At 53.6% G+C, this 12,490-nt stretch overlaps 3 protein-coding genes across 14 annotated transcripts in view; 1 reads left to right on the top strand and 2 right to left on the bottom strand.

Moving 5' to 3' along the window:
- ACAP3 (ArfGAP with coiled-coil, ankyrin repeat and PH domains 3) overlaps positions 1–633 on the bottom strand; it is a 16,011-nt gene extending 15,378 nt beyond the window's left edge. The window contains exons 1-2 of the mRNA XM_006164165.3: positions 576–633; positions 223–308 (exon numbers count right to left, since the gene is read on the bottom strand). Coding sequence (XP_006164227.1) covers positions 223–308; positions 576–633 — 144 coding nt within the window. The remainder of the gene's footprint in view (positions 1–222; positions 309–575) is intronic.
- Positions 573–6,391, top strand: PUSL1 (pseudouridine synthase like 1). 11 transcript variants are annotated; one of them, XM_027766492.1, is made up of 9 exons: positions 573–735; positions 1,133–1,190; positions 1,367–1,554; positions 1,719–1,868; positions 1,955–2,125; positions 3,049–3,103; positions 3,173–3,344; positions 3,452–3,577; positions 4,535–4,671. In XM_027766492.1, exons 1-8 carry the CDS (start codon positions 659–661, stop codon positions 3,544–3,546), a joined length of 966 nt encoding a protein of 321 aa, XP_027622293.1. In that variant the 5' UTR covers positions 573–658; the 3' UTR covers positions 3,547–3,577; positions 4,535–4,671. The 11 variants fall into 11 exon arrangements, with proteins under 11 accessions (XP_027622293.1, XP_006164157.1, XP_027622291.1 ...); XM_006164095.3 differs by lacking the exons at positions 3,173–3,344; positions 4,535–4,671 and adding an exon at positions 6,119–6,391; XM_027766490.1 differs by having other exon boundaries at positions 3,049–3,344.
- The window catches only part of INTS11 (integrator complex subunit 11), a 15,910-nt gene continuing 7,459 nt past the window's right edge, over positions 4,040–12,490 (bottom strand). For both annotated transcript variants that reach the window (XM_027766484.1, XM_006164094.3), the window contains exons 5-17: positions 8,162–8,260; positions 8,053–8,087; positions 7,576–7,714; positions 7,099–7,163; positions 6,398–6,587; positions 6,085–6,168; positions 5,579–5,668; positions 5,329–5,491; positions 5,097–5,204; positions 4,944–5,005; positions 4,727–4,869; positions 4,528–4,657; positions 4,040–4,381 (exon numbers count right to left, since the gene is read on the bottom strand). In XM_027766484.1, coding sequence (XP_027622285.1) covers positions 4,316–4,381; positions 4,528–4,657; positions 4,727–4,869; positions 4,944–5,005; positions 5,097–5,204; positions 5,329–5,491; positions 5,579–5,668; positions 6,085–6,168; positions 6,398–6,587; positions 7,099–7,163; positions 7,576–7,714; positions 8,053–8,087; positions 8,162–8,260 — 1,374 coding nt within the window. In that variant the 3' untranslated portion in view covers positions 4,040–4,315. The remainder of the gene's footprint in view (positions 4,382–4,527; positions 4,658–4,726; positions 4,870–4,943; positions 5,006–5,096; positions 5,205–5,328; positions 5,492–5,578; positions 5,669–6,084; positions 6,169–6,397; positions 6,588–7,098; positions 7,164–7,575; positions 7,715–8,052; positions 8,088–8,161; positions 8,261–12,490) is intronic.

Here is a 12,490-nt window from a genome sequence, read left to right on the forward strand (position 1 = left end):
GTACGCCGCCTGCGCGAGCCGCCCGCTGTCACCACTGGGGAGCGTCGCCAAAGTACGCCGCCCGCGCGCTCCTTCCGCTGTCACTGCCGGGGAGCGTCACCAAACACTCCTTCCTGAGTCGGGCCGACCTAGTCTGGGAAGCTAGGCTGGTCTGCAAGAGTAGGACTTAGGGGACAGTTGGCTGGGCTGCGCCCCGCCCGTTTCAGCCATCCTAGCTGTTGCGCAACTCCGGGCTTTTGCGAACCACATCTGGTAGGACTTAGCCGGAACGCGGCGGAGAGAAGCGCTCAGGAGGATGGGACAGAAGACTGCAAGGAGAAAGGAGACAAATGAGCTAATGAATGAATGCACGTGTAGAACATGCGGCTCACAGCGAGGCTATGAGCGCTTCTGCCCAAGGGCTGCCGTGCGAGTAGGGTCCACTCGCTTGGCAGCGGGAGGAAACTTTGCATCCTCTCCCTAAACCAAGGCCCTCCTTCGCTCCCCAGCCCCAGGCAGCGGCTAGGCAGGCTTGGCAGGCTGAAGGGCGGGGCCAATGCAAAGGCGCAGGCGCAGGAGTGGTCGGACCGGGATACATGCGCGCGCAGGACCCCACGTGCGGTCGAGCCCGCCTCCCAGCTGCGATTCCCGCATCGTTTCTGCTTCGCTCAGCTAGACCATGTATTCCACTCCCGCTGCGGGCTGCTTGCGGGCGCGCTATCTCGTGTATTTCCAATACCTGGGCACGGACTTCAAGTATGTTTCCCGATCTCCCTACCCCTATCCCGCCAACCGCACCAGGGATAGCGGGCATGTAGCCCGGGCTGAAGCGGAATGTGAGCTGGACCGAGAAGGGAACCGACTTGCCCGCGGGTCCGGAAGCCCCGCCTCTGCGGCGGCGGGTCCTGACTTTTGAGAGGGCGCGGGCGGTCCGAGATCTAAATTTAGGATCCGCGCGCCAATGTCCGGCGTCTGTGCTGGCAGACCGGACGTCTCCGGACACTGGATCCCAAACATTCAGGGGGAAGGAAATGGCTTTGTTTGGCCTGAGAGAGCGGAGGTGGAGCCGGACGGTTTGGGCTTTGGCCGAGATCCCGGGGCAGGGCGGCTTCCGCGGACGCGCTAGGTCACCTCCTCCCACTTCTGCCCACAGCGGGGTCGCTGCCGTCAGGGGCACTCAGCGCGCGGTTGGAGTACAGAACTACCTAGAGGTGAGTTGTGCTGGTCCCGTGCCTGGCTGGGAGAAGGATGATCCCCTGGGTGCCCTGGTTGATGGACAGATGGGAGCCTCCTCCCAGTCCGAGCCTCCTGGACGCGGAAAACCATCCTTCAGGCTCCGTTCATCCCGGGTGCTGCCCGCTCCCCCTAGGTGGTTTTGTCCCTGCAGGAAGCCGCAGAGCGGCTGAATTCAGTCGTGCCAGTCAAGTTCACCATCTCCAGCCGCACGGATGCTGGGGTCCATGCCCTGAGCAACGCCGCGCACCTCGACGTCCAGCGCCGTTCAGGCCAGCCACCGTTCTCCCCAGAGGTACTGGTTGAGGCCCTCAACACTCACCTAAGGCACCCAGCCATCAGGTGAGCCTGGCGACCTGAGCAAGACCCTGCTGCTCTGTGCCTCAGTCCACTGTGGATGGAGGCTAAAGGTCTGGAAAGACTGGACAGAAGTAGGGAGTGATGGGGGGCGGCACTTGGGGAGGTGAGCAGGGCCATTCCTCCAGTGAGCCTGACTACTGCCCTAGGGTACTGCAGGCCTTCCGAGTGCCCAATGACTTCCATGCTCGCTATGCGGCCACATCCCGGACCTACCTATATCGCCTGGCTACTGGCTGCCCCCGGCCTGACCAGCTGCCTGTGTTTGAACGAAACTTGTGCTGGGCTCTACAGGCAGAGTGAGTATGGGTATGTGAACGGGAAGTGGTTAGCAGGCCCACTTGGCCAGTGCCTTCTTCTTGACTGGTCACCTGGCCCTCTATAGCTGCCTGGACGTGACTGCCATGCAGGAGGCTGCCCAGTACCTTCTTGGGACACATGATTTCAGCGCCTTCCAGTCAGCTGGAAGCCCATCCACAAGCTCAGTGCGCACACTGCGCCGACTCACAGTGTCCTCTGGCCCAACCAGCCCATTTGTCCTCCCCCAGGAGAGCAGGTGAGGAAGGGTGGCCTTGCACCACAGGTCACCAGTACCAGTCTGGAGGCCGCTGAGGGCTGAATTTAGCTCCAGTATTTTCACCAACAAAGGAAGGTTAAGGCTAGACTGGGGGTGGCTGGATATGCATCTGAGAGCTGGCTAAGGGGGGATGCTGGTCAGCTGGAGGGTTTGGGGTAGCTGAGTGGTGTGGGTCAGACACCCAAGAGTCTGCAGCTGTGCCCTTCTCCTGGCTGGGGTCCCTGCCAGGCTAGGAAGCAAGGGACATAGAATGCTGCCTTTCTTTAAGAGCCCCTCACCCTGCCTAGCGTTCTCTGCCCAATGGATTGATTTTGGCAACTGCTGAAAACATTTCACTGGGCCAGTGGTTCCAGCCCAGCCTGGCAGGGAATGGGTCCCATTGTCCCCTAGCACTGTCTAGGGGCTCTGGCCAGGTGGCAGCTGCTGACATCTAAACACCCTGCCCCCCATAGCTGGGGCCAGCCCCGAGGGGAGGAGGACCTTCAGCATTGCCAGTTGAGACTCACCAAAGAGCACCAGGCTCAGGGCTTGGGCCTCAGTCAGATAAGCTGGCTGCTCCTCTCACTGAGTGACCAGACCCTGTCATGTAGTGGCCCAGGGTAGGTTCTACAGCAGTCAGCCCCTGGCCAGGCCACTCTTTGCACCCAAGACCAAAGGGGAGTTCTGCCACCTCACCTTCACGTACCATTGTCTAGTTTTAATCTCTCCCTACCCATAATTCATACTTGGAGACAGGTGGTTAGTGAGGACCCCTAGGAGAGTGCACAGCTGAGAACCAGGCCTGAGCCCTGGAGCCAGCAGCACAGTCTTTGCTAGTTTTCCTCATCTAAGGCCATGTAGTAGGCCAGAGAGTGGCCAGAGCTGCCCCGTGTCCTAGACATCACAGGCACTTGTGTCCACAGGAAGCTACGGTTCTGGAGCTTGGAGTTTGAGAGTCAGTCCTTCCTGTACAGACAGGTGAGCTTTGTCCTGAGGCCTTCCCTGAGGGTGGGAAGGCTTCTGTGCAATCTTAGCTATGGGTTGCAGGTACGGAGGATGACAGCTGTGCTGGTGGCCGTGGGGCTGGGGGCTTTGACACCCACCCAGGTGAAAGTGATTCTGGAGAGCCAAGACCCCCTGGGCAAACACCAGACCCGTGTGGCCCCAGCCCGGGGCTTGTTCCTGAAGTCAGTACTATATGGAGACCTTGGGAACCTTGGTAAGAGGAGGTGGGCCTGGGAAGGGGTTCCTGATGTGCATCACAGTGGCTGATCTCTTCCCAAGGCTGGATCCTTGTGGAGGTAGTCAGCCTACCTCTTATCCTAGGAGATGGGAATCCAGCTTGCACCCAGTGGGAAAGCAAAGGCACAGGAGACTGGGAGGCCCAGGGACTCAAAGGACTTCAAGCTGGAGACCAGTGACCAAAGCAACTGGTCATGGCTTAGGATAAAGGTAAACCCCTTCCCCCAGGGCAACAGCCCCTCAAGCTGCATCCTAACCTGACCCTATGAGTAAGACCTGTAGGGGAGGGAGGGCTCTGCAGCCTGGTGGAAGGCTCTGGGTTGGCCTAAGATATGTCCACAGGCCCTACCTCCTGCTGGCCCCCGTTTCTAGCTCCATGCACCTTGTAGGAGCTACAGATGACTCCAGACATTCAGCTAAAGTCAGGACAGCCACAACATACTAAGCCCAACTGCTGGACTCTGTCCTACATGCCACTGCACCCAGTAGGTCCCAGCTGTGTTGGTCAATCCAGCCAGCCAAAGCTGTAGTGGTCTTGCCTCCCATGGGCTCTTACCTATCCAGAGTACTTACCACCCGGGACAACCCTTTCTGCCCTTACCCTAGGTAGACTGGTGGGGGGTGAGTGCAGGAGACAACATGTGTGCATCAAGAAGGGAGAGAGAATTCCAGTTGCCTTTAGTTCTGCTTTTACTAGAAATTGCTGTCCGGTACTATCCTTAAACATCTTCTTAGGGCACAGGAATACAAGGCAAGGAGTCCCCAAAGGCCTATTTATTTCTTCAGCCAAAAATGGCCACTCAGTTAGGTACTGTCATAACCTTGTCCCTGGGGATAGGGTCTATGGCCCAGCTAGGGGCTCCATTCACACAGAGCATCCACAGTTCTGGAGTGGAAGCCCAGGTCTGGGCAAAGGGCAGAGGTTGCAGGCCTAGGTGGCAGATGGCTTCAGCTGGGAGCCTGAGGAAGGCCCTTCTTGAGCAGCGAGGTGAGGTAGCTACCCAGTTCTTCATCCTATAGCCAAGGCAAGAGGTCCCATCATCCTGCCTGCACTGCCTTGAGCAATGCAGGGTCACAGAGGAGTGATGCTGCCTGTCCTGACTGGGCAGTGAGGGTGGAGAGTAGGGGGTTATGCCAGCTCTTTCTACAGCCCTCCTTACCTGATAGGTCCAAGAGACCAACAACACCTTGGTGCCTGGGTCCTCAGAGTGAGCAGCAGCCTGGACAAGGATGGACTCGACGGTCACAGAGCCGTCGGGGAGGTGCTGCACACAGTGGTCCTTCAGGATGCTGCAGGAAAGCACAGTGAGACCCTGCCTTGCCCCATAAGAGCCAGAAGTGGGTCGGGCAGACACTCACCTCTTGAGGTGGCTGTAGATGCGTGTGGCTGTCTCCTGTTCCTTGCGCGTGTCATGCAGGTGTACGCGGCAGGTGAAGCGCAGCTGGTGCTCGGCCAGGCCCAGCTCCTTGAGGGCTTGCTCTGAGGACACGAGCCGGAAGTTCTGTGGGGTGTAGTGGGCAGGTCAGGAAATGTGGAGTGGCTCCCCAAACCCCCAGGACATCCATGCACACTTACACTGTCCTTCATGATCAAGGTGCCATGCAGGAGCCGGGGCTTTTTGGCCTCAGGTAGCAGTCCTGAGGGGAAGAGGATGGTGCTGTCAAGACAGGCTGCCTCCTCAGCAGCTACTCCTTACCCACCCAACACACCCTGCCCTGCCCTGCATACCCTGTGCCATCTCTCGCTTCAGCAGCCCCAGTGAGATGCCCACAGGGATGCTGGGGCTCGTGGGTAGCGTCACCGTCTCACCGTTGGCTGGCATGTAGCAGCTGACCCCTAGGCTCAGGGGCAGAGAGAACATCAGTCCAGGCGGCTGGCTGTGCCCACACTGACCCCAAGGATGGACCCTGCCCAGCACCCACTCCAGAGTAGCCCCAAACCCGTGGTGCTGGCTGCCTACGGAATTCCTGCTCTATCTTCTGCTTGAGGAACTCCATCTTCTTGGCCTCCCCGTGCACCAGCAGCACATTTTCCGGCTCTGCCTGGCCCACCAGCTGCATGATGCCCTTGGCGTCAGCATGGGCACTAAATGACATGTACTCCACCTGCATCTTGACCTCCAGCTACAGTGTCACAGGGCATAAATGGCCATCAGCATCAGGAGTAACCTGGCTGCCCCGCTGCACCCAGAGGGTGAGGGTGGGACTCACCACCTGCCGCCCCTCCATCTCCAGTTTGCGCTGCCCACTGAGGATCTTGTGGCCCACAGTGCCCTGCACACAGTAGCCAGGCATGATGACCTGCAGGGCAAGGATGGAGCTTGTAGCCACCCTGAAACCACATGGCACATCAGGGGCTGCCCCCTGTAACAACCCCTACCTGAATGCTTGGAGGGTGCCACTTCCACCCCACTAGCAGTCCCCCCTTCCAACCTGATGGAGACCCTGAAGGGTTCAACAGTTTTAGCATAAAGCTGTCTAGGACCAGGCCAGGTACTGTCACCATGGCCTCACAGAAGGCTAGGGGCTTTCCTGATAGAGGGCCTGGTCACAGAGTCTGCACTGCCTGGGGCAGTGGCAGCAGCATCCTCAAGCTGGTGTGGGGCCTGGTTGATGGGCAGCTCAGAGATTGGTGGGTGAAGAAACAGTCCCCCTGTTGCCCACCCCTACCCTGCTCATAGGCTCTGCTAGGATATGCCCTGGACCCAGCCACTAACCATGTTCTTCTCATTTCCTGCCCACTTCCGGAAGATCTGCAAGGACTGGCCAGCATGCAGCATCCCTGGTGTGGCAAACACAACCTACAGGATGGATGTGAAGGAAAGGGAGTCAGAGCAGCAAACACCCACTAGCTCCTGCCATGGGCTCCATCCTCTCACCACCAGTCTTGCCCAGAGACCCATAGGTGGAGAGGAACCCACCCCAGCCCCCTCAGCTGCTGTTGGTCCCAGGAGGCACCTTCCCCTGCCCCAGAAAAAGAGGTGTATACATGGATAGCACTGCCCACCCCTCACCTGGCTAAGGCCTTACCATTGGACCTGGGTTATCAGCAAATGCCCGATCAAAGGCCTTGATGTGCTTGAATTCAAACATGTTTCTCTGCACAAAGGTCTTGCGAATCTTCTGGTTGGTCCAGGTGATGAAGAGCTTGTAGTAGTGGTTGGCCTTCTCTGTCAGGCCCGTGGAGAAGTAGATGGGCACCTTTAGGTTCATGCGTTCCCTGTGGACCCGCCAACCTGTTCAGTACAATGGCTACAGCATAGGACACTGACAGGTAAGACTGAGCCATTGTCACTCCCCACATGCCTTTATCTGCATAGCCCTTTGGCTGCAGCCTGAGTTGAGAGTCCCACAAAGGGGCTGAGCTCCCTGTTGTCTCCCACCCCTATACCCTCAACCTTCACCAACCTATACCATGCTCAGGCTGATGGAGGGCTCTGTGGGACCAGTGACTCCCAAAAAGAGCCAATAGATGACAGTCCCTACAGGACATCACAGGGCTTCCAGGCACATGAGCAGCTTTCCTATAAAGATAAGCAAGGCTAATACACAATGGGCATCAACCGTGGCGTGCCCCACTGTCCAAATGGTTGTTACTGCCGCCGTGGCCTTCCTGCAGCCTGCGTCCTGCCAGTGCTGTGTATGAATGGCACAGCATTTCACCTCGTGTATAGACTCTCTCACCCTCCACTGCCCATTCAGGGCAAGGCTCCCATCCTGGTTGCACCTACCAGAAGGTCTCCAGCAGAATGCAGAGCTCCTGTGCACGGCCCAGTGCAAACACAGGGATCAGCACCTATGGGATAAGTCAGGCTGGCTCAGGCAGGCTGCTGGCCACACTACCTAGGCCCAGCCGGCAGAGAACAGGACTGGCCCACTGAGGAGGCATGGGTAGGTACCCCTGAGAGCTGAAGGCCCTGCATAGACCCCAGCCACCTCCCCAGTCTGCTCTCAGCCAGTCTTGAAACAAGCTATGGCTAGCACTGGGACTGCCCCTTATTGGGGTCTGAGATGTGAGAGATGAATGAGCTCCCTAGCAAAGGGCCCTCCAGAGTCTTCCTTTTATGCTGAGTAAACCTTGCCTCCATGCCTAGAAAACAACCCCTACCCTAAGCCCCTGACTACATTTGTCAGCTGAGCCTGCCAAAAGGACCTGCATGACAAGGTCAAGGTGGGCCATTCCTGAGCCCCTGCCTGAGGATGGCTACCTTTCCCCCACGCTCCACGGTCTCATGGACTTTCTTGAGGAAATCACGCTCCCGGCAGCGCTTGGAGTCCCGAATAGTTGTGGCATATGTGGACTCTGTGATCAGCAGGTTGGGGCGACACTTATCAATCCAGGCAGCTCTGGAACAGAGGTTGGCATGGACCATGGTGGACTGCCCTGGCCCCATACACAGCCATGTTCCTGGTTCCTGGACACACTGGCTGCCTCCTGTACACAGACAGACCCAGAGGGTCAAACATCACAGGCACCTGCACCATTTGGGAGGAGACAGGAGGAACAAAGGACCCAGCCTAGACCTGTGCCTTTGGGCATCTGGGCTTGGAAAGGAGGAGGTCAACACACACTACATGGGAGGACCACAGGGGACAGTGATGTGCTGACCAGTCAGGTGCCAGCACCACCACACTGTCACAAGTTATGAGGGGCCCACAAGAAACAAATGTGCTGGCCTACTCACCCCAAATGCCGGTCTGGAGTCATGTTATAGTCACCCTGGTGAAGGAGGCGGTAATGAAGAAGGCACCTCACCACCCCCAAGCAGCCCCTCCCAATCCCAAACTACTGACCGTGTAGACCACTGACTCTGAGCCCACTTTAATCTGGAACATGGCTGCACCCAGTACGTGGCCGGCATAGTAGGCCTTGATTTCCAATTCGTCGTCCACCTGCAGAGAAGAAAGCTGAACCCAGGCTTGCAGGCTGTGCCCGGCAGGCCGACAGCAAAGGGCAGGGAATGTGGTGGGTGAAAATAGATGGCATCATTCTAAGCCTGTTACATACAACATCCAGCCTCAGTTAAAAGCAACCAGACACACGAGATGAGACAACACAAATGAAAATAGAAATAAAAGAATCAAGGGCCCTTAAAAATGGAATTTTAAGAAGTGAGCTTTAAGAGGACTGTGATGACATAAAAGAGAGGAAAGACAGAATTAAGAATGTTGGGGGACCAGCAGTTAACGTAATGGCTATGTTGCTGGACTCCCATGTAGTCAACCGCGGTTCGAGACCTGGACCTGGTGGCTTAAACTCATGCCGGGCGCATGTACGTGCGTGCCCAAGATCCAGAGAGAATGGAGAAGGTACTGCAGTGTGGCCATCCCTCCTGGGGGGTGATTTCTCGCTTCCTATCTCTCTGTCTGTCTCTCTTCCTGATGAGCGCACGCGCCCTATAGCAAAAACCTCTAGAAACAAAAAAAGAATGTTGGTAAGGAGGGCCAGCGGGTGGCATGGTGGTTAAGGCATGGACTCCCACAAGGCTGACTGCAGTTCAAGCCCAAGACCCAACAGCTTAAAGTGCACTCTGGGCATATGTATGTTCATGCCCAAAATTCCAAGAGAATGGACAGATTGACAGCTTGACCATCCCTCCTGTGGGGTGATTTCTCACGTTCAGTTTCTCTGCCTCTCTGGTGAGTACACCCACCCTATGGCAAAAAGTTCTTTAAAAAAAATGGGGGCCGGCAGGTGGCATGGTTAAGGGCATTGGTCTCCCACATGGCCAATCATGGTTCAAGTCCAGGACCTGGAGGCTAGCTTTCTCACTACCACCCCCCCATCTCTCTCTCTCTCTCTTGCTCTGTCCCTCTCTATTCAAATTTAAATAAATGAATAAATAAATTAAATTAAAATAACTCTAAAAAATTAATTAAAATATTCTAATCCTTTAAAAAAAATAATGTTGGTCTTAAAAAAAATGTTGGGAAGGGCCAGCAGGTAGCATGGTGATTAAGACAGCTGCATCCCATATATCTCCCTGCTCAGTTTGATTCCCAGACCTGGGAGCTTGAAAAGCATATTGGGTGAATGCATATGTAAGCCTAAAATCCCAAGAGAAGAAATGGAAAAGGGACTGTGACATGACCATCTCCCTTGCTTTCTCTCACACTCTGGTGAGGGCATACACCCTATAGAAAATTAAAAAGAAGTTGACCGAGGGGACCAGCAGGTGGTGTGATGGTTAAGGTGCTGGACACTCCCACATGGTCAACCATGGTTCGAGTCCCAGATCTGGCGGCTTCCTTTTTCCCTCTCTCTCTCTCTCTCTCTCTCTCTCTGTCTCTCTCTGGTCAAATTAAAATAAATGAATGAATAAATAAAATGAAATAAATAATAATTTAAAAATTAAAAAAAAAAAAGAAGTTGACCGAAAAAGACCCAGCTGTGGTAGCACACACACTGGGCCCTGCTGGTTGGTAGGCTGAGGCCACATGGGAGGCCTTTGTCCAACTACCAGCCCACCCTAAAAAGCTGGATGTAGTGGCACCCATGGGTGGTCCCAGCTACTCTGGAGGCTAGGCTGGGCTGATCACAACACAGGCAGACCCTATCTTAAAATACATACATACATACACAAACACATACCCATGAAAATAATTCATGTAACCAAAAAGGATTAATGAACTAGAGCTTATTCCAGGTGCAGTAATAATGTCCTGCTCAAAAGCCACCAAATCCTGGTTCAGCTGGTCACGTGGTGTTTAAGGTTGCTAGATCCTACATGATCAACTGCACAGTTCAAGTCCTAGATCCTGCAGCTTGGAAAACATACTGGGCTTAGGGACCAGCAGGTAGCGTGGTAGTTAAGGTGCTGGATGCTCCCACATGGCTGACCATGGTTTGAGTCCTGGACCTGGCTTACTTTCTCATTATCTCTCTCTCTCGTTCTGTCTCTCTCTGGTCAAATTAAAATAAATGAATGAATAAATAAAATTAAACAATTATTTAAATTAAAAACAAAAATATACTGGGTGCATGTGCACGCATCCCCAAAATCCCAAGAGGAAAATGGAGAAGGGACTATAATGTGGCCATCCCCCAGGGACACTTTCTCACTTTTTGTGTCTCTCCAGTGAGTGCGTGTGCCAAATAGAGAATAAACAAGGGGCTGGCAGGTAGTGTGATGGTTAAAGGCGCTGGATTCCCACATGGATGACCACGATTCGAGTCCCAGACCTGGTGGCATGCTTCTCACTTTCTCTTTCTCTCTGTATCTCTGGTCAAATTAAATAATAACAAGTGGAATTAAATACATACATTAGATACATAAATAAATAAATCTTAAAAAAAAAAAAAAAAGAAAACAAATCCTACATGGTGACCACAGTTGGTCACAACCCCGAACCAGGCTGCCCAAAATTTATCAGGCATGCGTGTGACTGACCAGATCTAACACACTAGAGGCCTGGAGGAAGGGAATTGCACAAGACCAGACCCCATGGAGGTTGTGCCCCTCTCCCTCCCTGTCTGTCTCTTGTGTGTGTACAAGTGCCCTATGTGAACAAAAAAGTTCAATTTTAAAAATTTCACAAAAAGGCAATGGAGAGGGGGGAAAATAAACAGAACAGGTAAGATTAGTAGAAAGCAACTAGTAAGATGGTATAGTTAAACCCAAAGTTGTCTTTTTTTTTTTTTTTTTTAAGAATTATTTTATCAGGACCAGCAGTTGGTGTGATGGCTATGTTGCTGGACTCCCATGTAGTCGACTGTGGTTTGAATCCCAGACCCAGTGGCTTAAACTCACGCTGGGTGCATGTGTGTGCATGCCCAAGATCCCTAGAGAATGGAGGAGAAGGGGTTGCAGCGTGGACTACCCCCTGGGGAGTGATTTCTTGCTTTCTGTCTCTGTCTTTCTGGTGAGGAGCACATGTGCCCTATAGCAAAAACCTCTCCAAAAAAGAAAAAGAATTATTTTATTGAACTTTATTTTATTTATTTATTTTTTTAGGTTTTTGCTATAGGGCACATGTGCTCCCCAGACAGACAGAGAGAGACATAGAGACAGAAAGTGAGAAATCACCCCCCAGGGGGGATGGTCATGCCGCAATCCCTTCTCTTCCATTCTCCTCTCTGGATCTTGGGCACGCACACACACGCGCCCGGCTTGAGTTTTAAGCCGCGAACTGCAGTCGACTAAGTGGGAGTCCAGTGACATAGCCATTACGCCAACTGCTGGTTCCTGAACTTTATTTATTTTAATTTGACCAGAGAGGGACAGAAAGAGAAAAAGAGAGGGAAAGTGAGAAAGAAAGCTACGAGGTCTGGGACTTGAACTACGACTGACTATATGGGAGTCCAGCACCCTTAACCACCACGCCACCTGCCGGCCCCAAACCCAAAGTTATCTTATTAAATGTAAAGTCTGATGCTCCATCTAAATTGAGGCTATAAAATTATAATTTAAAAGAATTCATGCTATATAAAAGAGCCATATTTAGGGTCAGCAGGTGCCTTAGAGGTTAGGGCAGCTGGATCCCACATGACTGTGTGGTTCGAGTCCCAGACCCAGTAGCTTGGAAAACATGTCAGGCACATGTGTGTGCACAAAATCCCAAGAAAAGAATGAAGAAAGAACTATGGTATAGCTATCCCTCTTGGGGGGGTTAATTTCTCACTTTCCCTCTCTATTTCTAGCAAGCACGTGCACCCTATAGCAAACCAAAACAAGAAAAAAAAAGGGACCAGTAGGTGGCATAGCAGTTACATTGCTGGACTCCCACATGGCTGACCATGGTTCAAGTCTTGGACCCAGTGGCCAAACTCACACTGGGTGCATATGCGTGCATGCGTGCCCAAGATCCCAAAAGGAGAATGGAGAAGGTATTGGGGCATGGACATCGCCCCTGGGGGGGTGTTTCTCACCTCTGTCTCTCTCCCATGAGCGTGTGTGCCCTAAGGCAAAAAGCTCTCAAAAAATAAAAAAAGGATGGGGCCAGCAGGTGGCATCATGGTTAAGGTACTGGACTATCACATGGCCAACCATGATGTGAGCCTTGGACCTGGAGGCTTGAAAATCATGCCGGGCACATGTACATTCATACTCAAAATCCTGAGAGAAGAATGGAAGAGAAGGGGCTACTCTGTGGACATCTACCCTGGGAAGTGAATTCTCTTTC

Source organism: Tupaia chinensis, unplaced genomic scaffold (genome assembly GCF_000334495.1).
Source record: "Tupaia chinensis unplaced genomic scaffold, TupChi_1.0 Scaffold143584_1, whole genome shotgun sequence".
NCBI classification, from domain to species: domain Eukaryota; kingdom Metazoa; phylum Chordata; class Mammalia; order Scandentia; family Tupaiidae; genus Tupaia; species Tupaia belangeri.

Coding starts and splice junctions, on each gene's coding strand:
- PUSL1 (XM_027766485.1), top strand. CDS start 1,011: ATGGCTTTGTTTGGCCTGAGAGAGCGGAGGTGGAGCCGGACGGTTTGG. Junction 1,555..1,718: donor CTAAGGCACCCAGCCATCAG/GTGAGCCTGGCG, acceptor CTACTGCCCTAG/GGTACTGCAGGCCTTCCGAG. Junction 1,869..1,954: donor TGCTGGGCTCTACAGGCAGA/GTGAGTATGGGT, acceptor GGCCCTCTATAG/CTGCCTGGACGTGACTGCCA.